General features: G+C 39.8%; 3 protein-coding genes across 3 annotated transcripts; all 3 read right to left on the bottom strand.

The window, feature by feature from the left end:
* Nucleotides 1-14,622: 14,622 nt before the first annotated feature.
* On the bottom strand, nucleotides 14,623-15,647 carry LOC118796935 (olfactory receptor 52Z1-like). The gene has a single exon (XM_036556097.1). It carries the CDS (start codon nucleotides 15,645-15,647, stop codon nucleotides 14,667-14,669), a length of 981 nt encoding a protein of 326 aa, XP_036411990.1. The 3' UTR covers nucleotides 14,623-14,666.
* A 4,966-nt stretch (nucleotides 15,648-20,613) lies between these two features.
* On the bottom strand, nucleotides 20,614-21,594 carry LOC118796928 (olfactory receptor 51E2-like). Its single transcript, XM_036556085.1, has one exon. The coding sequence runs from the start codon at nucleotides 21,592-21,594 to the stop codon at nucleotides 20,614-20,616; it is 981 nt and encodes a 326-aa protein (XP_036411978.1).
* Nucleotides 21,595-24,633: 3,039 nt separating this feature from the next.
* LOC118796922 (olfactory receptor 1M1-like) lies at nucleotides 24,634-25,614 on the bottom strand. The gene has a single exon (XM_036556073.1). It carries the CDS (start codon nucleotides 25,612-25,614, stop codon nucleotides 24,634-24,636), a length of 981 nt encoding a protein of 326 aa, XP_036411966.1.
* Nucleotides 25,615-27,717: the final 2,103 nt, after the last annotated feature.

The following is a 27,717-nucleotide window of genomic DNA, read 5'->3' as shown; positions in this document are numbered from 1 at the left end:
ACTGAAGATTAAAGTAGTCCAAAGTTGTTGCCGTGAGCGTGGTCCAAATGCTAAGCAAGGGCTTTGATTTATTAACAGAAGTAACACCACAGGGAGAGAACCACCAATTTTATTGCCAAACTTACCTTTTCAATGGTGCTCTACTTGGACTCTCATGCTGAGAACTTGCAGCTTATGTACAGCATGCACTTGTCCCCCTCCACCTTCTATGACAATAACAGCCCCCAGCCCCCTGTCCAAAGTACCAGTTTACAGAATGAAGGAGAAAGAGAAAATCAGACTGGAGTTGCAGATTCCCACATTGACCTACCTTAACCTGAAGAAAAGCCTGCTGGCATTCCTCTCCTGTACAGAATCTGATGTTCCCTTCTTAGTGAGATCAGTCAGAGGGCTAGTGAGAGTCTCAGTCATGTACAAATGTTTGATAGTAACCAGTCAGCCCCAGAAAATGTCTCAGTTCGCTGCAATGGCTGTGATTGTATTTATTTTTGGTCATTCATCGATGTGAGGCACCGAACATGAGTCAAACTAAGACACCATGTTGACTTTGTGATAGTCAACAGAGAATTAATTGGACCCATCCAACTACTCGCATCTCCAGGATTTTCCCCAATTCCTCCTCAAGCACACTTTTCTTGTGTTCAGGAAGCCAGTATGGGCAACTAAGCACAACCATGTCTGGGGTGTCTCAGTGTGGTGCTGTATGAGGTCAGTGTGGCTGGGCAGGAGGAACACATGTCAGAAAATTCTCACTTCTGCACTCTGGATTGGCAAGAGGCAGTTTTCAAGTGGGACTGGAGCTGAATGGGAGGATTTTGGACAATAACATCTTTCTCCAGAACGGCTGAAACCAGCAAGACATATCTCCTCATTCTATTTTTTACTAAGTGGTACATATGATGTGTATCACCCTGTCCAATTAAGTGACCTCATAGTCAAACATCTTTCACTCACCGTGTGACCATAAAAGGTCCTTGCCACTTTGCTTCACTTGTGAGGACTTTTTCTCTCAGCGAAAACGGCCACAGTTACAGCTCCTGGACCTGGATCTCCATTAGATATGTGCCCTAGTGTGTGAAGCTTGTAGGACAAGGAATTACTGAACTTTTTGCTCTGAGTAGGATCATCCTCCCAACTTTTTTAAAGGCATTTAACACCCCTGAGCTTCCACCCACACAATAATTCAAAGGGGGAAAAACCCTCAATCTATGAACAACAGGTTTCCCGCTTTGATCAGTTAGGATTTCTTTCAAAATCACAACCCAGGAGAAAAATGCTTCTGTGACACCCTTTGCCAAAATGGTAAGTAGTGGCAGTGCTTTGACTAAACACATCACATAGTCCACAAGGACCAACATAAGGCAGTATGCCTGTGTTGACCAGTCCAATTGTCATGGGTGACTAAAGACTGAAGTAGAAGAACTAAAGAGATGGGGGAAGTTTTTAGTTGTGGGACCTAATGAGCAACACAGGGGAGGATTTCATTGAGTAGGAAAGAGCACAAAATGGTGGAGAGTTTGTGTAGCAGACTATTGAAAAGGGCCAGTGCATGAGCCAGAGGAGAGTTTGGACCTGCATGCTGGAGTTGTGCAAGCAAGCACAAGTGCACAAGGATGAGAGAGAGAGAGATTGACCAGCACGAGGCTGCAGATATCAGAGGGAAGAGCGAGAACATGACTTATTCTTCCACAGAGTTAAGTATTGCTGGGTTCATACAGTTGGAAATTGTTGATGGTGCGGTTTTGTTCATTTAAGCATGCCCTTGTGTTCCCAGCAGAAGCTACTAAATTGAAGGGGAGTACTTCAGCTCAGCGAGAGAGAGAGGCGTTTGGTTGAAACACTGGAACAGAAGGAGACAGACTGGTTGAAGGAAGCAGGCTTAGGATAGGGAAGGGTGAGGATGCTCTGACTTCCGAATGTTTAGTACTCTCTTGTTTGTTACTGGAAAAAAGCGTGTTGTTACTTTTTTTTTGGATATGGCTCCAACTCACCCCAGTTGTTGCCTCCCTAAGTTTTTCTTTTTAGGGGAGGGCTTCATAGTTTTTTTATTTTCTGCTGAGCATAGTGGTAGACAATTATGTAATTTTCTTTTCTGTTTGGTGTGGCAAGTGTCTTTTTTGCTAATGCTTGTTAGGAATTGTGGTTGTATAGTAGTAATAAGTGTAGGTTGTGTACAAGATTGACATGTGTAATGAAAATTTGTTAATCAGTTCTAGCTGTTAATGGGGACTTGGAATTACTATGTATGCGTCTAACAACTTCCCTTTATTGGATTGACTTGAGGTCCTTTCTCTTACAACCACTATTACTACTTTTCTCTCACTTTTTTTGAGCCTTACTCTATAAATAAGCAAAAACTACTGGCAGACAGCTTGAATATCTCTATAAAAAAAACTGGATTTCACATACACTTTGCTTTCTCAGGCCCTACGCATAAATATGAATCTGTACTAAATGCAGCTCGCTCGTTCCATTACTCTAATGTAATTAATGGATCGGGCCATGATCCCAAGAGACTTTTCTCCACTGTCAGCAAACGTTTTTGACCTCTCACTCAAACAGCTTCATCCTCTTCTGAAAAATGTACTGCTTTTCTTATTTTTTTCCCCAATAAAAAAAAAAATTGCTCTCTCTGTAAAGATTTTCCTAAGACCTCCACTACTGATTGTTCTGCCTTTCTTCTCAGCCCCAGTCATTTTTTCTCTAGTTTCTGTCCTGTTGAGTCTGACTACATCGCTGAGGTAATTTCAAAATCTAAATTATCATGTCATCTCGACCCTGGCCCTACCCCACTCTTCAAGCTCTGTGTCTCTAATATTTATCTTGTAAATCTCTCACTTGCATGTTCCTTGTGCCCTGAAAATGGCTGCTATTACCCCTATTATTAAAAAGCCTGACCATGACAACTTAGCTTTAGAGAATTTTAGACTCATCTCTAATCTGCCGTTTATTCTTGAGAGTTGTTGCGTCACATAGAGCTTCACACCAGGTATGAGTCAAGTGCAAGTTTGAGAGCAATATCAAGAGAATGAAGCAAAAACAACCACAGCGGTCATGATGTTTTGTGCAATTGTTTTTTTCTCTCTACAACGGAGTTTTAGGGCTACTGTTAATAAAAATAGACTGACAATAAAGTCGTACTATTTCAAGAAAAAAGTGATATTTTGAGGATAAAGTGGGCTAACTGTAGGGGGGCTGCCATAACGAGTTGGGGTCTCGGTTGCTGTACTGGCACCGGAGTTCCACACACTCTTGTCTGCTTGCGGATCAATCATTTTTGATCATCATTCTCATTGTCTGTGAAACAACATGCCCTCTTTGAATGGCACGGAGATGTAGCCACTGATAGCCGTGTAGACGACCCTGCCTGAGATTCTCCTTCAACAAAACAGACAGTTTCCTCCGAGTCCGTCTGGCTCTTTATTCTAAACAAACACAGTTTCCTGCTCAGCCGTTTCAACCGTTTCTTTTACTAATAACAGGCTTGTGCTGATTTGTCAGGAGAGACAGGGAGACTGAGTGTTTCTTTATGGGTGAAATCGATATGAAAGTATAACTCCAACTCCTCAACGCCCCTCATTTTAATATGAGGAGGTGCTGCCTTCCCTTTGCAAAGGCTTTGGCCACAATATAGCAAGCTTTCCTGGTATTAATGCCACTTTAATGTCAGAATTCTACGACTTTTTTCCTCGAAATATCATTCCGTTTGACTTTATTCTCGAAATATTACCCTTTTTTCTGTGAAATATTATGACTTTATTCTCGAAATCGACTATTTTTGTTTTTATTAACAGTGGCTCTAAAACAGCGTTGTATCCTTCACATGTTGCAGTGTCATGACGACTCCAGTCCAGCAGGGGGCCTGATCTATAAATGCTGGATTACGACCAGGTGGAGGCATGAAGTGAGAGAGAGGGTTACATGCTGTTGCTTCCTGGTTCCCTGACCACCAACCTGAGAAACGCTCATGCTTCATTAGAGTAACTATAAGGCCGTGATGGCCATCTTAATTGTGTATGGAATAGTTTATAAGGTGTTGAGGTTCAGTGTGGTGTGTAAAAGCTCTTTCAAATGGTGTGGAAATGTTAATATATGCTCCAGCTCATATGGTGTGGATGTTACCTTTGAAGTCTGTATATTCTCCATCAAAGTCTGTGAGGCCTAGACACTGCAGTATCTTCCTCAGTTTAGGGAGGGAGGACATTTTTGTTTCTCTTTTCTCCTGGTTTTTGGCTACGTTAAGGAGTTAGGTTAAATTTGATGTATTATTTTCTTTTTGTTGGTTAGGTTTAGTTGGTTGTTAAAATTTAGTTAGTGTTGTTTATTAAATAGTGATGCTGTGAAGATGATGAAGTCTCGCTGACACTGCCTTGCTTGTATAAGATGTTTATTACAAAGTGAAACAGTATCATATCAAGCACTATAAAGTACCTGAGAGGGGATCTGTGCCAATTCTGAAGTGTCCCCTCCAGAATCATATAACCTTCTGCTTATATAGGGTGGTTGTTATGGAAAAAGGAGACGGAACATATAGTCCTTCTTAGAATAGTCTCATTCATCTGGAACTAAAGAGGAAGGGGACCTTGAGCCTTGGGCCTTTGGGCCAGGGGCCCCTTCACTTAAACATTCCAATCCTGCAGCGTAAGATTACACCTGGAGCTTGGATACTACACCTTCTTCTATAAAGCTACTCCTTTAAATATACTTTCATTAGCTTTGTTAAAGTTTGTTTTTTTTCCCACTCCTTTAATTGTTCTGCTATTTTGTTTCAGTTTTCTCATCTATGTTACAACTTTAATAAATCATTATCATTGTGAAGCTGGTTGTTGTGTGCATGGCCAATGGAATCGGAAGGGCATCTATCTCTAGACTTGGTCATAACAGCCAACCATATCAAAACAGAACAATAGCAGACAGACATACCTGAAAACACAGGATATAAATACTAAACAAAATGGCTTCTGATTAAGCTCAGGTGCTTGTTCTGAACTAGTATTCAGGTGATAGTGACCTCTGCTGGTGAGGAGGGACGTTGTCAGCAACAGATGTTACATGTTGCCTCGCAGCTGCAGGATTTTCACCAGTAACTTTATTTTTTATTATTATTATTTTTTTTTAAAGATTTGTCAGGTTTTCACTCTCATCATATCACTGAGACAGCTCTCATCTATGTCCTTAACAATCTACTCCTATCTTCTGACTCTGGCCTTCCATCCATCTTACTTCTGCTTGATCTTCCTGCAGCCTTTAATATGGTTAATCATAAAATTCTCATTTCATGACTTTCTAGTATTGGCCTCTCGGTCACCGTGTTATCTTGGTTCATATCCTATTTAACAGATATGTTTCATTTCGTTACTATTGGGAGGCACAAATCAATTACTGCTCTAGTTACTTTGGGAGTTCCCCAAGGATCTGTTCTTGGTCCCCTGTTATTAATTATCTACATACTGCCCTTGGAAACATTATTCATTCCCATGGCCTCTCCATTGTTATACCGACTGGTCTGCGGCTATGCAGCCCCATACGCAACAAACTGCGATGCACTGTGTATTCTGACACCTTTCTATCAGAACCAGCATGAACTTCTTGAGCAATCTGAGCTACAGTAGCTCGTCTGTTGGATCGGAGCCAGCCTTCGCTCCCCAAGTGCATCAATGAGCCTTGGTCATGACCCTGTTGCCGGTTTACCACTGTTCCTTACTTGGACCACTTTTAATGGATACTGACCACTGCAGACCAGCAACACCCCACAAGAGCTGCAGTTTTGGAGATGCTCTGACCCAGTTGTCTAGCCATCACAATTTGGCCCTTGTCAAACTCGCTCAAATCCTTATGCTTACCCATTTTTCCTGCTTCTAACACAAACAATTTTGAGGATAAAATGTTCACTTGCAGCCTGATATCCCACCCACTAACAGGTGCCATGATGATTATCAGTGTTATTCTCTTCACCTGTCAGTGGTCATGATGTTATGTCTGATCGGTGTAGATATTGTTCTATATAAATCATATTCTGAAAACACAGCGATTTTAATTTTCATACTATTATTTTTTCTTCATTATCACAATTACATACAATAAAAATAGGCTGAACAAACTATTTTGCTTACTTTGAAATTACTTCAGTTTCTTGTTCATTTCTTTGCAATTACTGTATTTTTAAATATCTACAAGCTATTTTATCTTAAAGATCTTGGAATGTACTAAATGTCAAAAAGTTGGGAAACCTTTGACCACTGCACAACACTACAGCGCACAACAACAACAACAACAACAACAACAACAACAACAACCTTCTCATTCAAAGCTAACAGAACTGAATGTTTGACCATTTCACCTAGCAGTTAGCACCATTTCAGTGAGCCCAGCATCCCTACTAGAAAAACCAGCATAGAGCAGCATCGCTGGTCACCAGCAAAACCAGCATATATTGTATTGTGGATGCTGGTATGCTGGTCAACCAACACAGCCAGGTAGGGTGACTAGGTAAACCAGCACCAGACCAGCATAAACCAACTTAGACCAGCTGTGCTGTTTTTTTTTTCAGGGGTTTGGCAGTTCTGTGACGATTGCACTTGTTGCACTGAGGGCATAACGGCCCGACACTTGAGGACATAAAATTTCTCCTTGATGTAAGCATGTCAACAGTTGTTCCAGGCTGAGAGTAAAAGCTTCCTTGAAGGTTTGTTTGGGTTTGTAATAACATTACATCAATGTTACGTTAAGTTTGCTAGGTCAGGTTAAGTACCTAACGTTAGTTATCTTAACTAAATGTTGAATTTAACATTTTTTTTCCAGCAGTTTTGTGTTGCCCTTGCAAAAACTATTTAAGGGAAGGTTAACTTAATTTTATCTGTCTTACGAGCTGAGAGAGTTGACTATTGTTTAACACCATTGATGTAACATTATGGGTTTTTGTGTTGAACATGAGCTAGCTAACCTGCTAACTTTACCCAAGGTTAGCTAAGGAAATGTTTGTGTAATTTGGGTAAGTTGATTAAGACATTGTAGGATTACGTGCTTCATTGCAAACTTCAAAATAAACCACCGTGTTTATTTAAGTGCTTTGGAGTCAGTTGCAAGCAGACATTTTGTAAATATGGAGCATTTTAGGCCCTTTTTTTTTTACCAGAGATATAATGTATCTGCTTCTTTTATTCTTCTTTATTACTGTCGGAGCAGCTATTACTGCTTTAAAATGTGTTGTGTAAACACCAGTGTCAACATACCAAAGAACTAATTGCTCACTTGAAGGACACTGAGGAGGGACATGGCATGAGTTGTCCAGAGAGAGGATATACTGTAACATGGGATGGCTCACCAGACAGAGGATGTGAACCCAGGCCATCTGAGTTATATCCCAGGGCCTATCAGGTGAGCCACCACAGGTTTCAGGGATGCAAGACCCAAGTGCCAAGCTTATGTACAAACAGAAGGATAAGCTAAACTAAAGAAATTGAACGTGTAATGGGTCTGGGGATCAAACCCGGGCCCTATTGATCCCCTATTGATCCCTTATATGGGATTGCCTGGATGGAAACAGTTGGCCGAGTTTGGCTTCTCAGAAGTCGAGAGAGAAATGACTAACTAAAAGAGACTTTCTGAACAGAAGCAGAACTAAAACTGAACAGAAGGAAGATTTTTCTTTTATTTACATAAGCAGGGAGCAGAGAAGGAAACCTCGAGAGAAGGCTGGAGAAACTCAAAAAGTGAGGGGGAGTGCAAAACTCTCAGCCCTCTTACCCAAATTACCGTCCGTTTCTGCTGACTCACAATGAGACAAAGACACAGCAATGTGTGTCTCCTTCTCTGCTTTTATGAAGCCTTCTGCCCAGGTGTAGGACGTTGGGCTTGATTGGACCTGGGAGGTGCTCATCGTCTCCCTCTTGTGGCCGGGAGCGCTGCAGCCCTGGAGCCAGGTACAAATGTTTTCAAGGTCAAATCTCTTTATTTTCTGCCCACATCATGGAAACAGAGATTTTGCAGACAGCAGTGTTAGTGACTTAGGCAGAGAATCTGCTTCTCAGTCATAATCTGATGACTTTGGCCCAGGTACATGGATTTACTGGTACAGACACAGGCACAGATGAGGGTGATATGGATATGTCAGAAATTTTCAGTGATCTTTTTCTTAGAAACCTCTGTTTATTCCACTTGGAATTGCAGTTTCTGCTGCCTGCTTTTTCCATAAAAAACATTGTTGAGGAAATGCAAAACATGCATGAGTTGGGTCAGACATACACTTTGAGTAAATCTACTTTACTGATAAAAAAATATCACTATCAGATGAGGACATCAGCAAAGTTTGTGAGTCTGTCAGGGGATTCGATCTGTTCTCTGCATGTCATACCAGGCCATTGAGGACAGCATCCTCAAAAGCTCAGTTTTGTTTTGCATTGTTGGAGATACTTTGGGCTCACACTGCATTGGTGGCTTTTCTGAAAATTTCAGTTTGTGCAGGTACTGTCTAATAACCTGATCTGCGTTTCAGGGTAATAATCCAAAGTCTGTGTGGACCAAAGTGCACCACTGAGAGCTACGATTCTGCTGTTGATTGCCTCCAGACTGAGAATACACCAGATGTGGAAGGAGTAAAGTTTAAGTCAGTATTCAATTCTTTGAAATACTTTAATGTCTCTTAGCCAGGTTTGCCGCCTTGTCTAGGACATGACTTTTTTGACATCTTTGAGGGTGTTTTGTCCCATGATGTTGCACTGTATCCTAAGTATTTCATAAATAAAAAGGCATGGTTCACTTACTCCACTCTGAATCAGCCCGTTAAACAGTTCAAATACTGCACCTCAGATGCTTCTACTAAGCCACATGGGGTCAAGCAGCTAAACTCTCAGGACAGGCTATACAGTTTTGGAATTTCATAAGGCTGCTGCCACTCATAATTGATGACAGAGCAAAGTCATTATAGGAAAGTCTGTTCACTCGGTGGCCATTTTTGTAGCATTGCTGGGCAGTTATTTCCAGTCATACAAGCCCAAGCTCTCGTTCTTTGACTGGGGAGAGACCAAAATACTTGAAACTGAAGGCCAAATTACTGTTTAAAAACATGTTTAAAATCACCAGTTAAATTCTGACAAAAAACTTTATAGCATTTGCCTCAATAACACACAAAAAACATGTAACCGCCAAGCTGATTGCCTCTTTTTCTTAAAGGGTGGGACTTTTTCCTCAAACAGATGCCATGTTGAGCGTTATAAGTTTTCCCATTCAAATTTTAACAAGTGACTGGTCTCCTCATTTTTACAGCAGATGATGTGTGGCAGTTCACTCTGCAGCGGAAAGACATTGTGGAGATGATATGTGCTCAGTCAAATCTCTTTGCCTTAGGTTGCATGTCAATGTTCTTTTTCAGGAAAAGATATATGTATATTCCCAGAAAGTAACCTGAAACCATGTCAATACCCAGCACTACTTCTGAAATTTGGCCCCTTGATCAGATGGACGACGCCCATTGAAAGTAGCACAGTTATTTCAAGAGATGTGTAAGAAATGTAAAGAACTTCAAAAACCACTAACATACTCTCTCTGAAAGACATCAGATGTAGTAGGCTTATCTTTCAGCAATACCAATGGGTCTTACACGTTAAAGGTGTTTTCTTTATGAAGCTGATCAGTAACTAACTTCAGCTCAGAGGTGAAAATTCTTATGAAATGCACCTACTACTCCCACCATAAATAGATAAACAATGGTACAGATCTGCTGTTCATAATGGAGGAGTGGCCTTTTTTGTTCCAGGAGATTGGCATGACAGTCCATGTCCAAGAGTTCACTTTGGTATCATTAACAGAGACTTCCCTCACCAGTGTAGAAAAAAAGGGAGAAGCTTCTGGACTAGAGCAAATGAGTTTTGCAGCCTGTTGCAAAGCTGAAAATTCAGAGAGGACAGTTGAAGGGCTGCTCAGAAGATGTCAAGGATATGATGCTCCTTCTTCTCTCTTATTTTGAGGAGAATGAGGAAAACCTCTTCCACTATGTGGAGAAGTACAAGTGGAAAGCTTGCTTGTGACACCATGCATCATAGTGTGTGGTAAGCTGATATTCAGTTTTACTGAAGGGGCTGAGCTAATTTAAGGAAATATTACGTGAAATGCATTGTCATGCTATGACGTGCTAGTTGTGGTTGTCCCCACCCGGTGGTGTTTAATCTTCCATATGAGGGTAATAGATCCCCCAAGGTTGACCTGATAGCTCCTTTCCTGTGTTGAGATCAAGCACTTCACTGGGACTGTTCCTCTCCAAAATGAATGAAGGGGATCTGGACCACACTACTGGATGATGGAGATCCACAACTAGCACTCTTTAAGATCACGTTTGGATAGATGGCTGGTGTGCTGTTAATTATTTTCTACCTCTATCTTCTTAGCTCCTGCTATGCCTCAAGGCATTTCATGCTGACTGTAGACTGCATGGTTGTGAATGACCAAATTCCTACCTTCATCTCTTCATCTTCTGTTTGAAGCTATTACTGTCTCAATATCCACGATCCCATTGAATTCCTATAAAGGAAAGATTTTTTTTTTCTCCTTTAGAACAAATCACTGTATATGGTTGTTGAATAAGAACTCTTGTGTTCACAAAGTGTTTATTCAACATCAATCCAGGGAAAACCAGAAAAGTTAAAACAAAGAAAAACAAGAAGCAACTGCTGTGAACCAGAGTCCTCACGCTCATCGCAGATCTCCCTGATCATAAGTAGAGAGATATGTTGAATGTTATTGAACAGGCAAAGGTCAAAACCAAGAGAGAGCAAATAAAAGCCAAAATGGACATCCAGACAAATGTGAAAAAAACACCAGAAAGACAAAACAGCGCAAAAAGATTCAAAAGGACAAATTAGGTAAAAATCACAACAACACATGCAGGGAATCTGGGGCAATACTTCACAAAGAAGTAAGGACAAACAAACAATACATTTAGAGTTGGACACAGGTGACAAGAATCAGTAATCAGGTGAAGCTGATGCAGGATAGGCTGGTGCCTGAGAGTTCTGAGTCATGTGATCCTCATCTGAATTCTGGAAGTTGGAGTTCGAGAGCACAAGAGTCGGAAAAGTAGCAGCAGAGTCAGAGGGAGGCGTGACATTAAAGATAGACAACTGAACTATTAAGACTGAACTCTTACACAGCACTAGCAGTATGAAACAGTATACACTTTTCTGTACTTTAACTGTTAACCACTGTCATTTAGAACAGTGTAGCTTTAGTGTTTTAATAAGCAATTTATTCTTTATTCTATTAAATTTATGTAAACAGGCCTATTGTACATTTTGGTGGAACTACTAATGCCTAATGATTATTTAAACAATAGGTCAAGGCAGCATATTTTTTTGTAATTTTTGTTAGAGACTGTTCTTTCAGTTAGGTCAAACAATTTGAGACTAAGATCACCTTCCATTATATAATAGAAAATGGCAAACAGCAATTTTCTTCTGTAGGATTTTACATCACATGCAGGGAGTTTTCCAGTTGTGACCTTTTGTGTTTTTGTTGCCAGAAGTAGCTTTGGACTATCCATGCATTCAAGTTAATTAAATTGTGTCTGAAGAACCCTTAAGCCTTTGTTTCAGTGATTTTGTGACACATCAAAATAGGGAAAAGGCTGCTAGTATTGCTAAGCTCTAAAAAGCCCCTCTAAAGCAAGTAAACTGAATGCATTTCTATCAAATGTTTTACCATATTCAGAGTTAATTGTCTTAATTATCTGTACACACTGCTCTTGTATAAATTATTTTGTCTTCATAACAAGTGTAAAAATTTGAGTCTCTTCTGCCACCTTTCAGGTATTGCATTCAAACTCCTATGAGTGATTGGTGAACAACTTGCTGGCCTTTGAGACACCCAGGAAGACATTGAGATTCTAAATTGTTTGCCTAAAGCAAGTTGTTTTTGTTTTTAAAGATGTAATTTGCAACCTTTGCATAGAAAGGAGTGAAAAGAGTTGATCTTGAGATTAATTTATCTTTAACTTCACTAGTGGTTGTACTTAACATGGACCTCACCAACCTCTTTGTTATTAACCTCTTTGCTGTCCTTCTTGTCTACCCTTCTGATCAGATATAAGTATTGTCAAGGATAAATATGGTGATTGTAGAATTCAGTATACATTAATTTAACAGAAGATTTAGATTCATCTCTTTTTGTAAGCACTATGTTGCCATTTCATGTTCAAACAGTGTATGCAATGTTTGATGTTAAGCACTGCATAAATCTAGGCATTGCAAAATCTGATGTGATTTGTCCAAGTCCCATATTCTTAGTGATGTTATTAACTTTCAGAAAATAGATATTTTATTCCTTATAGAGACTTGGCTCAAACAAACCGATTGCCGTTTTATGGTGTTGAATTTGTCCACCTAGGTACAACTTTCTGAGTGCTCTGAGGTCTACAGGGAGCAACTGTTTTTTCCATACCTGTCAAATACTTAAATGTTCGCATCAGTAATTATGTGTCCCTTATGTGACTGCTACCCTATTATGTGGAGTTCCTCAAGGGTCAATCCTTGGACCTATTCTATTTTTTTGTTGTTGTTGTTCATGCTGCCTTTTGGCCACTGGCTCAACAATATTGAAATAGGTAGATCAAAAAAATATGTGATGAGCAACTAAGCCTCTGTCTTTGAGGATGTTCACTCTGGCCTACACTATTCATTTACTGAGGAATGTCCCTAGTACTGCACATACAGTATGTTAGATGAACTGCAATAGTAAACAGCAGTTAAACAGGTCAGCAGACATGCTGCTGCTGGCACAGCAAACACCTGATTGACACCAGATTCATGAACATTGTACCATGTCTGTATAAGGCTCTATCCCAATCAAGTCTGAACCCTGCATACATCTTTACTGTTTGTTCTTTTCCAGATAAGCCCTTAACAATAACATTTTGAACATGGATGTAGATTGTAAACATGTGCGTTTCCTTTTTCATTCACTACAGAAGATATACCTTCACCTTTCTCCTGCCCTCCTTTTTCTTAACTTAAAGTGTTGCTCAAATTCTGCAGTGGGTCCACCCTACCACACTGTCAAGATACCCACTACAGTGAGCTTCTGTCTTTAGTATTCTTGACTTACTAGAGATGCAACACTGTTCTTCCTCAGGGTGGTGTTATAGTATATTGGTTCACCTAGTTGGTCTTTCATAGGCTAGCACCTGTAACTATGCCTAGGAAACATCTGAAAAACTTTACAATACACTGCAGCATAATTGTAAATCTGTAAACTCAGCCAGTTTCCCAACAGATTGGTGGAACGAGTGAATTGCTGCTCATTTCTCAAACTGAGGACAGAAAGGAGATGTTTAAGATCTCAATTAATGTGTGTAAGACCACATTAACAAACTAGAAAAGAGCATTACCAAAAAAAGAATTGTTAAATCAAACATTTTGCTGCCATCGAAGCTAGCATTAGCACTGCTATGGTGAGTGAGTCAGCAGCCAGCTAACACTGTATTAGGCAGCCAACAGGGCACCCCCTGAATTCCAGAGGGTATTTTACACACTGGACACAACAGCATAAAACACACTTTGTTACATTTACTTAAGAGTTCCAAGACCTGCTCAAAGTGATCTGCTTGTTAGCTTTTTCATTCTAATCCAATTAAAACCCTTGAACCAGGCCTCAAGGTCTTCAGCAGCACGCGATTATTAGGAGCAATATTAGGCTTTGAACCAAACTCTGCTAGGACACCAGAACTAAAGCTTAGGTGTATTAAATGAACAAGCACTGGCTAGTCTGTACAGCAGTTCCTTACTTTAATACGTATATAATTTATTTACTTTCATTCAAGTTTTAAATAATAACTCTTAAGATTAAAAATTACCTGCATCATCCTAGTGCCAGAAACCAGTGTACAGTTTTCATTTTTATTGCTCAACATGATCGACTCTGATAATCGGAAGCTCTACAACATGGCCTTGGTCAGTGTAGTACATAGTTCTTCAACAGCAGCACTGGAGAGACACAAAGTTTGAGTGCCCTGAGGTCCACAGGCAGCAATTATTTTTTCCATACCTGTCAAATACTTACATGTTCACATCAGTGATTATGTGTCCCTTATGTGACTGCTACCCTGTTATGTGGAGTTCCTCAAGTGTCAATCCTTGGACCTATCCTATATTTTTGTACATGCTGCCTTTTGGCCACTGGCTCAACAATTCCAACCATATCTATTTTCATTGATATGGTGAAAACGTGCACCATCCTTCATGACTTTCTACCTTGTATCTCTGATGTCCATCTTAATTCAGACAAAACAGAGGTCCTTATGATTGACCCTGACTGCTTTCCTTATGAGGTTATTCATTATGCTAGGAACATCAAAACCTCTTCCAACAATCAATCTGAAGATTAAAAATTACCTGCATCATCCTAGTGCCAGAAACCAGTGTACAGTTTTCATTTTTATTGGCCAACACAATCGACTCTGATAATCGGAAGCTGTACAACATGGACCAGATCAGTGTAGTACATAGTTCTTCAGCAGCAGCACTGGAGAGACACAAAGTTTAGTACTTTCTAATGTTCTTTATTCATCATTGTGCTTAATAATCCAGCCCTTCATTAGCTCTACCAAATGTTTTTGAGCAGGCAAAATACTAAACACTATTATGATGATATTGAAATGTATTAAAATGTTAAACTGCATGTCACTTTGCTAAAACCCTGGCCCTGGACCCTGCCCTTTGTTTGAGCATTTTGAGTATGAAATCTTTGAATTCTTTTGTGTTTAGAACATAAATGATGGGATTTAGCATGGGTGGAATGGCCAATGATAGTGATGTATTTATTATCCTAGCGTTGGGATGGAGAGTAAAAAACAGTGTAGCAATGTTGGTACTTATTGAAGGAAGGAAAAAAACTCCTACTACTAACAGATGAGAAACACAAGTCTTCAGTGCTTTAAGTCGTCCTGCCCATGTTGTAATTCTACATAATGCAAGCAAAATGCCTAAATATGACACGACTATGGCAATCAAAGGTGCATAGAGGAATAGCACAGTACAAAGTTTTCCCATAACTGAATTTATGGTGTTATCATTACAAGCCATTGTATAAATTGGCCCATGGTCACAAAAATAGCTTTTAACCACATTTGATTTACAGAGAGAAAGTCGAGTGATCAAAGCAACTGTTGTGCCGACCAAAGCTGTGCAAAATGACCATGCTGTAAATAAAGCCAATGTCATGATGGAGTTATTTACAATGGCATGATACCTTAAGGGTAAGCAAATGGCAATAAAGCGATCATATGCCAAGACAACAAGAGTTAAAGCTTGTACATTGCTGAAGAAAAAAACAAAAAACATGTTTGCCAAACAAGCGTTGTAGGATATGTACTGTGAATCAAAAAGAAAGGTCTTCATTAAGTTAGGAATCAGTGCATTTGTTTCACCAAAATCCGCCAAAGCTAACCAAAAGATTCCTATGTATTTAGGAATGTGTAGATTTCGGTCAGTCAGTATGATAAAAATTACAAATGAGTTCCCAAACACAGCGATGATATAAGTAAAAAACAAAAAAATGAAGTAATATTTGGTGAAAGGTATTCCAGAAAATCCGCTGATGTAAAAGTACTCAGGTCGCACAAATGACATGTTTTGCATTAAATCGGAGTTCAAGTTGCTCATTGCATTGATTCAGATCCTACTGCTCTTCTCTTCAACCTGGAATGAAATACACAAAAAAGATAAGCAATACATAAAACATGCACACATAAGTAGTTCTTTTGTGTTGTTCAGTATAAAGTTATAATTTATTTAAATTTTAATCAAATTAAATATGTATTAACTGATATAAAATGATACCTTTTTAATAAAAAAAATATGCATATGCCAGCACACAGGATATTTGAACAGTGCTAAAGGTTCAGAATGAAACTGCTTTTAACAGTGAAACTGTAAGCACTGAGGGGCTCAAATGAGTGTTTTATTTATAGAGACATCAGACCATGTTTTCTCATGTGGGAATGTGGGAGAACATCCAATCCAGTACTCAAATAAGAAATGTGTATTGAACACTATTCAGCTTTGTACATTTTTATATAATTTTCATCATGTTTGTGAAATCGAAGGGAAACGACAGAACAAGTACAGCTTTAAGGAAAGCAAGTTTATTTATATAATGAACTTCATACACAAAGGCAGTTCAATGTGCTTTACTTTACTAATAAAAGCAAAAAGAACATTGAAAGACAGTGTTTGACTTAAAAACAATAAAAATGTGTGTATATATCTATATACACAATTCACACCCTCCTGTCATGCAGCCACCTATTCAGCCTGCCCTGAAGATCTGTGAGAAAGACATGCATCGACTCTTCAGTGAACAAAAAATGAGCACCAGGACCAGATTGTGTTTCACCCTCCTGTGTGAGGGCCTACGCCGACCTCTATTCACAACAATTTACAACAAATCACTGGTTGAACATCCAAGACCTTATGTAAGAATTCTGTTCTTGGACTTCAGTTCAGCCTTTAATACGATCATCTTAGGACATCTACACAAAAAAAAACTGGTCCAACTCAGCATGCCAACCCCCACCTGCCAGTGGATCACCAACTTCCTCACTGGCAGAGAGCAGTAGGTGAGGCAGGGAAGTTCACTTCAGAAACCCAGATCCTTTGGAGCAGCCACAGCAACCTGGTGCTGAATACAACAAGAACATTGGAGTTCACAGTGAACCTCAGGACAAGCCATCCAACCCTATGCTGGAGACCCATTTGGCCCAATAAGCAAACGGCCAAAATTACCAGGCATGAAACTGGTAGCTGAAATCTGTCATCCGAAGTATGGATCAGCTGTATTTGCGAAGCCCCAGCTGGATGCCAGTGACATTCATACCAACAGCCCAGACACAAACGTGGAGACTGTCACCGTCTGAATGCCAGAGATTTCCATCACCTCTCTGTACAAACCACCTGCCAGCCCCTTTTGTTGTATGGCCCGACTTACCACCCAAATGCAGTAAGAAGTATGCTGTTGTGATTGGAGACTTTACTCTCTCTACACAATGTGGGGCTATGACTCTATTGACAGTGATGGTGAACTAGTTGAAAGCTGGATGGAAAATACAGCTGGAGTTAATACACGATGCTAAACTCCCAAAGTCGTTTAACAGTGGCCGCTGGAAAAGAGGTTACAACCCAGACCAGAGTGACTAGCACAACTGAGTGAGAAAGCAGTGCTACAACCGCTTCCTAGGTCACAACGGCGCTCGATCTCAATCACTATAAAGTCTGCCATAACAAAGTCTGAAGTCCCCTTTAGACTCCGTTTCAACCTCAAGAAGGGCAAATGGGACTACTATTGAGAGGGAATGGAAAATGCCAAGTTTGTCCAGGCTGTGAAGAAGACAGCACATGCTCACATCCCTCAAGGATGCCGGAAAAAACACGTAGCTGGCATCACAGAGGAATCTTCACAGCTGCTGGAGCAATATGAAACAGTTTGAAAAGGACTCGTTTTCAGATACCACTCACAAATTAGGAGAGGCACTCATAGAACCTCTGGGAAAGGAGAGGCAGAGAACCTGGCAAGACGTCATAGAAAACACCAATATGTCTCAGAACAACAAAAAAGCCTGGGCCATCATCCACAAACTAAGTAGAGGTAAGATCACACCACCAACCATACCGGACATCACACCGAACCAGGTCAGGAGCCAACTGGTAGCCAGTGGGAAACAAATAGACAGGCGCAGGGCTAAAGGATACCATCACTATAAAATCATCCCAGGAAACCAACAGAACATGTCTATACTAACCAAGCCTTTCACTATGGAAGAGTTTGAAGCAGGACTTGGCACCATGAAGCTGGGCAAAGTGGCAGGTCCTGACGACATAATGATTGAGAAGATAACTCATCTAGGCCCAGTCGCCAAACTTTGTCTCTTGAATATGTTTAACATATGCCTTTAGACCCAGTAGATTCTAGCTCACTGGAGGAAAGCTATCACCATCGCCCTGTTAAAACCAGGGAAAGACCCCAACCTGCCAAAAAGATACCGGCCCATCTCCCTACTATGCATCACCTACAAGCTGTTTGAGAGACTGCTCCTCACACATCTATCCTCACAGATAGATGCCCAGCTAATCGACAACCAGGCTGGCTTTAGACTCGGAAAGTCATGTACAGGACAAAGACGGATATCAAAAGAAGATGACAACCGCTGCCGCTTTTGTCGACTTGACAGCAGCCTATGACACTGTTCAACACAGACTGCTGATCAAAAACCATATGACATGACAGGCGATGCTAAACTATGCAGTGTAATCAGATGCCTCCTGAGCAACCGGATGTTCTACGTCATACTCAACAACAAGAAAAGCAGATGGCTCCACCAGACTAATGGGCTGCCACAGGGCAATGTCTTGGCACCTCTCCTGTTCAATGTGTACACCAACGACCAGCCTCTACCGGAAGGATGCAGCAGGTTCATCTATGCGGATGACCTAGCCCTGGCAACGCAGTTGCATGGCTTCCCAGAAGCTGAGTTAACCTTGGAAAAAGGCCTCTTAGATATGTCAACATACTATCTACAAAACCATCTGTGCCCAAATCCTGGGAAGAACCAAATCTGCAGCTTCCACCTCAAAAACAGGGAAATAAAATGGGAGCTTGACATAACCTGGGACGGCATGAGGCTAGAAAACAACCAGTATCCAGTATACCTGGGAGTAACCTTAGACCGTACCCTGAGTTATAGACATTAGGAAGACAAGAGCCAATGTCTCCACCAGAAACAGCCTGCTACGATGATTAACAAGCTCTATGTGGGGGGCCCACCCAAGCACGCTGCGAACAACAGCATTAGCCCTGTGTTTTTCTGCCGCTGAGTACACCTGTTCAGTATGGAGCAGATCGTGCCACACACACAGAACCGACCCTATCCTCATTGAGACCTGCAGGGTAGTGACTGGGTGACCTAAAATAACTCCAGTACCCTGTCTCTATGCTCTCACAGGCATATCTCCCCCTTACATCCGTAGAACAATTACCACCCAAGCTGAGCGGACAAAGCAAGCCAATGACATCCGGCACCTACTCCATGCATGCTCTGTTGCCCATAAACAACTTAGCTCCAGGAGCAGTTTCTTGGACACTACAGATGTACTGGAGTCCAGCCCAGCCAATGCCAGTGCCAGCAAATGGCTTAAACATTGGAACAGCCTAGGCAGTCAGACAGCCCAATGGATGGAGAAAGGGATCACCAATGCCAATGCCTTGCCTCTGGCCATGACCAACCCTGGTGAGGGACACTGCAAGGCATCCCTGAAGAAATGGAATATAATAATATCTGACTCATGCATGTGCGGTGAGCTCCAAACCAAGCAACACCTCATGAGATGCAGTTTTGCTCCATAATGCACCGCAGAAGACCTGGCTGAACCACATGCAGCCATTCTCACCTGTGTTAACTAATGGAAGGACATGATATAGATGACGGATGTACATGAGGAAGAAGTAGCTCAGCCACCAAGCATGACCTAAGCTGCCCACATTGCGGGAACTACATGCTTCCAGAACCAGGAGCTGTGCAGAGAAAATCTCAGTTGACTCATCACACCCTGGAAACCACCTGTTCCATCTCCTTCCCTCAGGCCGGCGCTTCAGCTAAATGAGGATCAGAACATCCAGGCTACAGAGAAGCTTCTTCCCACAAGCCACCACTCTCTCGAACGGTTAAAATATTACACATGCACAAATATTCCAACTGCACTTCTTAAATATATTGGTTTATAGTATATATGGTATGTAGTAACATTCAACACATCCTCTGTAACTGCTGTCTCAGACCAGCGTTTTCTTCTAGCACCTCACTTACCTGCCTTATAACCACACTCACTTATCCCTTTTTTGCCAATATACATCCTTTAACCACTGCTGCTCTCAGCACCTTAATATAAGACATATACGTTGCACAATGCAAGGTTTACAGGTGTGTGTGTGCACACAGTCTTGAAGTCTTAACTTTGGTGGGGATCAGATAAAAGCCAGTGCAAAGATGCAAACCTTAGACTCCAAGCACAGCCAATATCCGAGGTTACGAATTGAACAATTGAACCAGGCCTCATGGTCTTCAGAAGCATGTGATTAGTAGCAATATCAGGCTTTGAACCAAACTCTGCTAGAGGACACCAATTCAAGACTAATCTTAGTCTGTACAGTAATTCCTTATTTTCATATGTACGTAAATTACATATTACTTTCATTGAACTTTTAAATAATGTCTTAAGATTAATAACTGTAAAAAGTCAGGATTGAAGAAGATAATATTAATGTTACACTGTCATGCTTTCTAAAAAAAAGCACCAGCATCATCCTAGTGCCAAAAAAACAGTCTACGGGTTTCATTTTTTAATTGGCCAACATGATTAACTCTGAAAATCGGAAGCTGGACTAGATCAGTGTAGTACACAGTTCTTCAACAGCAGCACTGGAGAGACACAAAGTTTAGTACTTTCTAATGTTCTTTATTCATCATTGTGCTTAATAATCCAGCCCTTCATTAGCTCTACCAAATGTTTTTGAGCAGGCAAAATACTAAACACTATTATTATGATATTGAAATATATTAAAACATTAAACTGCATGTCACTTTGCTAAAACCCTGGCCCTGGACCCTGCCCTTTGTTTGAGCATTTTGAGTACGAAATCTTTGAATTCTTTTGTGTTTAGAACATAAATGATGGGATTTAGCATGGGTGGAATGGCCAATGATAGTGATGTATTTATTATCCTAGCGTTGGGATGGAGAGTAAAAAACAGTGTAGCAATGTTGGTACCTATTGTTGGAAGGAAAAATACTCCTACTACTAACAGATGAGAAACACAAGTCTTCAGTGCTTTAAGTCGTCCTGCCCATGTTGTAATCCTAATTAATGCAAGGAAAACACCTAAATATGATACAGCTATGGCAATCACAGGTACATTGACGAATAGCACAGTACAAAGTTTTCCCATAACTGAATTTATGGTGTTATCATTACAAGCCATTGTATAAATTGGCCCATGGTCACAAAAATAGCTTTTTACCACATTTGATTTACAAAGAGAAAGTCGAGTGATTAAAGCAACTGTTGTGCCGACCAAGGCTGTGCAAAATGACCATGCTGTAAATAAAGCCAATGTCATGATGGAGTTATTTACAATGGCATGATATCTTAAGGGTAAGCAAATGGCAATAAAGCGATCATACGCCAAGACAACAAGAGTTAAAGCTTGTATGTTGCTGAAGAAAAACACAAAAAACATGTTTGCCAAACAAGCCTCATAGGATATGTACTGTGAATCAAAAAGAAAGGTCTTCATTAAGTTGGGAATCAGTGCATTTGTTTCACCAAAGTCTGCCAAAGCTAAATTAAAGATTGCTATGTATTTAGGAATGTGCAGACTTCGGTCAGTCAGTATGATAAAAATTACAAATGAGTTCCCAAACACAGCGATGATATAAGTAAAAAACAAAAAAATGAAGTAATATTTGGTGAAAGGTATTCCAGAAAATCCACTGATGTAAAAGTACTCAGGTCGCACAAATGACATGTTTTGCAATAAATCAGAGTTCAAGTTGCTCATAACTGCATTGATTCAGATCCTATTGCTCTTCTCTTCAACCTGGAATGAAATACACAAAAAAGGTAAGCAATACATAAAACGTGCACATAAGTAGTTCTTTTGTGTTGTTCAGCATAAAGTTATAATTTATTTATATATTAAGCAAATTAAAAATGTAATAACTGATTTGAAATGGTTCATTGTACCTTCTTAAAAATACATGCATATGCCAGCACACAGGATATTTCAAAAGTGCTAAAGGGTCAGAATGAAACTGCTTTTAACAGTGAAACTGTAAGCACTGAGGGGCTCAAATGAGTGCTTTATTTATAGAGATACACCAGACCATGTTTTCTCATGTGGAAATGTGGGAGGACATGCAATCCAGTGATGTGTTTTTTTTTGTTTTTTTTTAGGCACCCACATTGCTAGTGTTCAGTGGTTTTTCTTTCTTCAAATGTAAAACTCAAATAAGAAATGTGTATTGAACACTATACACCTTTATAAATATTAATATTATTTTCATAATGTGAAAAGTTTATTCATATATATATATATATATATATATATATATATATATATATATATATATATATATATATGTATGGAGACACTATATGGATAAAAGTATTGTCAAAAGACACCTACACATTACACCTATAGGAGTTTTTATGACATCCCAAAACCATAGGTATTAATATGGATTTGGCAGCTATAACCTTCCACTCTTCTGGTAAGCTTCCCAGAAGATTTTGGAATGTCTGTTGAAATTTTTGCCCATTCATCCAGAAGAGCACTGGTAAGGTCAGACACTGATGTGGACGAGAGGATCTGGCTCACAATCTTCATTCTAGTTCATCCCAAAGGTGTTAGATGGGGTTGAGGTCAAGGCTCTGTGAGGACCAGTCAAGTTCTTCCACACCAAACTCACCCAGCCATGCCTTTATGTACCTTGTAATGCGCACTGGGGCTCAGTCATGCTGGAACAAACAGTTCCCACAAAGTTGGAAAATACAATTGTCCAAAATTTTTTGTATGCTAAAGTATTAGGATTTCCCTTCACTGGAATTAAGGGGTCTAGGGCAAACCCTGAAAAACAACCCCATAGTATTATCCCTCCTCCACCAAATGAAGCTTGGCATTATGCATTTTCTTAGGCTTGTGTGTAGCTGCTCGGCCATGCACATCTCCTAATGCGCAGTTCTTTTGCTGATGTTGTTTTGGGAGGCAATTTGGAACTGTTTAGTGAGTGATTCAGCAGAGGATAGGCACTGTATGCTTCAGCACTCGAGTGCTTAATTTGATCCACCTGTTAGCAATGAGTGTGGCTAAAACACTAGAATTCAATGATAACGAGGGGTGTCCCAATACTTTTGTCCATATATATATATATATATATATTTTCTAAACACTAGCCTCAGAAAGATTTTAACAGTTCCTTGTTTGACAATCCAATCATACCCTCCTCATACCAACGTTATAAAATCAATGCTCTGAAACTGAAGGGCAAAATGAGATTATTATGGGCATGTGTAGGTCAACATAGGTCTTAGGCAGCAGCTGTAAGGGACCTTGTATCGAGGATCACAGAGAATGGATATTTTTTTTCCACAAACTGGGGCAACAGCCACTCAAAAACTTTAAAGTTAAATTTCAAGATATTTCTATGCCTCCAATGGGGATCACTTCAAGGATTTTAAATGGCCAGAACACAACATGAGACAAAATGTACCTAGTGAAAAAACGCTTGTGGTAGAGTGATGGGAGAAAGGGAAAATTGTGATTACTTCATTTCACAGTGCATTTTGAGTCCATTTCAATTAACTTCAACCTTATGAAATCTACATAAATGTGACCAATAAAAAAGCAAGTGTGTGGCCTGGTGGGCAACAAAAGAGGCATTGTTAGATACTAAGCTCAACATCATTACAATTCAAGCACTACTGGAGAAAAAAATACAATTTATTTTACTCATTCCTCTCAGAGGACTGAGAATTTTTAGCCCCATAATATATCCTATTTGAATACAGTAGTACACATAATTGATGAAAAAATCAAAATGCAGTAAACTCCAAACATTTGAATTAAATATTTATTTTAACATTCAACATTAATCAGATCATATAAGCACAACATAACATTGTGTGTTTTTGATTATTTGTTTGTTTATGGTTCATTATTACACCAGAGCTGTCTCTTTTCCCTCATTTAGCAGATACTCCTGTCCAGTTCTTTCCTTTCAAACTGGAAAAAAAAAAATATTATTTAGCAAGATGTGTAGCACAGCTACTGAACCGGTCTAGAATACAGACGCAGGTGCTTCAGGGAACTAAAATATGCTGTAAGTCTCTGAGCTTGGGATTTTGATCTAGAAGACATAGCTTCAGGAGAATAGCTTAAATGCATTAACCCCTTTAGATCTTAGCAAAGTGTTGGTGGGTCCGTACTACCATTCTTCACTGTCATAAACAACAACGTTTACATATTAATGTCACTGTAGAATAATATGATTTAATATTAATTTTAAGAAATTTCAATAATAATTTCAGAATTGTAAGAGGTCATTGTTGATTTGACAGAATATACACACACATATACACATCTTCTAAGCGGCTTATCTTTCTGGGTCATGGGGGGAGCTGGAGTCTATCCCAGCAGTCATTGGGTGGAAGGCAGGATACACCCTGGACAGGTCACCAGTCCATCGCAGGGCAGACAGACAGACATACACATTCACACACACACACACTCAATTTTTCCAGAATAGTGCTAAATAAAATCAACTGCATCATTCTAGCCTCAGAAACTAGTTTAGGTTTAGAATTTTATTGGCATAATTGATGCTGTATAGCATTAACTTATACAGTATAGTGCAGTTTTCTAGCTACAGTGCTGTAGAGACTTTTCTGCTTTCTTTATCAATTTATTTGGTTCTGTGGACAATTATTACGCAGTTCATTAGCTCAATCATATGTATTAAGTATGAAAAATACTGAACTGTACAGTGCTGTGGCTGTAACTAACACCAGAAGACGAGAGCACTGGTAAATTTGTTTGGTGTCACTTTGCTGAAGCCTGAACCATTACACTGGATCTCTTTTTGAGCATTTTCAGTACAAAGTCTTTGAATTCCTTTGTATTTAGAACATAAATGATGGGATTTAGCATGGGTGGAATGGCACTCGATAGTGAAGTACTGATTATCCTAGCATTGGGATGGAGAGAAAAAGTTACGGCAGCAATATATGTGCCTAAAAAGGGGAGGAAAAATATTCCTACTACTAATAGATGAGAGACACAAGTTTTCAGGGCTTTAAGCCGTCCTGCCCATGTTGTAATCCTACTTAATGCCAGCAAAATGCCTAAATACGATCCAACTATGGCAATCAAAGGTGCATAGACTAATAATGCAGTACAAAGTTTTGCCATAACTGAATTTATGGTGTTGTCATTACAAGCCATTGTATAAATTGGTCCATGATCACAAAAATAGCTTTTTACAATGTTAGTTTTACAAAAGGAAAGTCGAGTTATCAAAATCACCGTTGTGCCAATCAAAGCAGTGCTAAATGACCATACTGTGGATAAAGCCACTGACATGATGGAGTTACTCACAATGGCATGATATCTTAAGGGTAAGCAAATGGCGATAAAACGATCATACGCCAGGACAACAAGGGTTAAAGCTTGTACACTGCTGAAGAAAAAAACAAAAAACATGTTTGCCAAACAAGCCTCGTAGGATATGTACTGTGAATCAAAAAGAAAGGTCTTAATTAGGTTGGGAATCAGTGCATTTGTTTCCCCGAAGTCTGCCAAAGCTAAATTAAAGATTCCTATGTATTTAGGAACGTGTAGACTTCGGTCAGAACATATCATGAAAATTACAAATGAGTTCCCAAACACAGCAATGATATAGATAAAAATTAAACCAATAAAGTAATATTTGACAAAAGGTATTCCAGAAAATCCACTGATGTAGAAGTACTCAGGATGCACAAATGACATGTTTTGCAATAAACTAGAGTTCAAAGCACTCATGATGTCGTTGATTCTGATCCTTCTGCTCTTCTCTTCCACCTGAAATAAAGAAGACAACTAAGCAGTACATAAAAGCATGTAGACAATAATTGATTATTTTTACTGTAAAGCTTATTTTACCCTATTAATTTAAACCTATGCATATACATGTGTTAAAGGATAAGAATCATAAAATGCATTAAACTGCTGTTGGCTGTGGAACTGTAACCCTGAATTACAATGGACATGATGCTTTATACATACAGATGGACCATGTGACCATTCCTCATATGAGAGGTCATACAATGCAGAGGATTTTTTTGTTGTTGTTGTTCTCTTTGGTAACACGTGTGACTTCTCTTTTTTTCCACATAACAACCTAACATGAAGGTTTATGAGTAGACCACCCATAGCAGCTTTGTAAAATTCCATGTTCTGATAATGCTTTTATTTCTATGATTGAAGTCAAATGTGGATTTACCAGAAAAAGAAACACTATATAATAAGAAATGCTCCGCACAACATTCTTTTTTTTCTTGAATTATTTATTTATGTATTCATTTTGGCAATGTGACATGACTGAAGAACTTGTGGTCAATCCCTGCATTTTCCAGTTGCCCCCAAAATAAATAGTCATACTGTAATTCATGGAAAGTGTAATGTGTGCAAATATTCTGTCTTCAAGGATTCAAAATTCAAGATTTGTACAGCAGGTGCTTTGGAATGCTTATTTCTTCATCTACGTCCTATAACAGCAGAAATATACAACAACAAATGCAAATGATCAGCAGAGAATTGGCATTACAATATAATATTAGACATTAGACAAAATATTACAGCCAAGACAAGATCTTACAACAGTAATGGCCATGGGCTGCTGCCAATTGGGTTAATATGGTCTAGTGGGTTAATATGCCCTAATGGACTTTCAGAGTCAAATTGTTCCAACTATTTGGCCACAGTTCAGCTTGTCATGTTTGGAAGATGAGGGCTGCACTGTCATCCCAATAAAACCATACCCAAGTACAGAAGTGGTGACATCATTATATGGGGCCTTTTCCTCTGCAAATGGCTTTGCACATCATTGAAGAAAAGATGTATACACTGGGAGATATTAATGGAAAATTTAATCGCATTGGTCAAAAAACTTTGGGAAGATGGCATACCAAAAAGAAGGGGCCAAAACTGAACCACACTGCTGCAAAAGGTTAATTAATTCTAAAAATCATAGACTTCCTTCTAAGCAAGCCATGCCAGGGCAGGGATAGTACCATCTGTTGTAGGGAGCTTTTAAAGAATGCCAGCATTAACGTGATTATGGCCTGGTGAGTACTTTGTCGTAACTGAATTTAGCCAACTGGGCCTCTCATGTCTGTTTAACGGCTCTCAACTTAGCTGTGTTGAAATGGACCAAGGGATTATTGTCTCTAGCTACTATACCTTTACTTCCCTCTGGAATAGCTGACACTTCACAGGTTGGCGTTTAATCCCACACCACTCCAGGGACTAAAAAATATCTTCCATGCAGGCCAAATTAGCTGCAAATCCAGAGAAAATAATTACATCATACACACATGCAGGGCCACTAACTCATCAATGCCAAATGGCATAATAAATGCAGTCTTTTCACAATTACACTCATCCACTTTAACCTGCCACAGGAACAGGAACTGCTGCATTTGAGATGTTTGCCCTCTGGAACAACTGGCACACAAGGTGTTAAGACATCCCAATAAGCTTGAGCCTTGCCTTATACTGGAACTGGCAACTTGGCCCACACCAGTGCATGACTTTGAGCAGGAATGATTACTGAATAGTGCTTAAAGCTGTGCTGACTGTGTCCGTCTTCTCCAGCTTATACACAGCTGATTGGCAGCAATCAATAATGATGTTCTCTTACGCCCTACTCAGGGAGGTGGCTGGTGACTGTGATGTCAAAGCCGTTTAATTATCCTGAAAGCAGAAATTTGATTATCAGCAAGCAGAAATTACATTCTTCATGGTTAGAACCAAAGCAGCTGTCCTTAACAATGGCCACCCCAACAGCTCGTACTTTTATACCCCTACATGAAAATCTGCCATGATATACCCTACATAGTGGATATCATATCCATTGCCAGGGCA

Source organism: Colossoma macropomum, unplaced genomic scaffold, assembly GCF_904425465.1.
Source record: "Colossoma macropomum unplaced genomic scaffold, Colossoma_macropomum, whole genome shotgun sequence".
Lineage (NCBI taxonomy): Eukaryota > Metazoa > Chordata > Actinopteri > Characiformes > Serrasalmidae > Colossoma > Colossoma macropomum.
The sequence above is the reverse complement of the archived record's forward strand: the minus strand, read 5'-3'. Positions and strand labels throughout refer to the sequence as shown.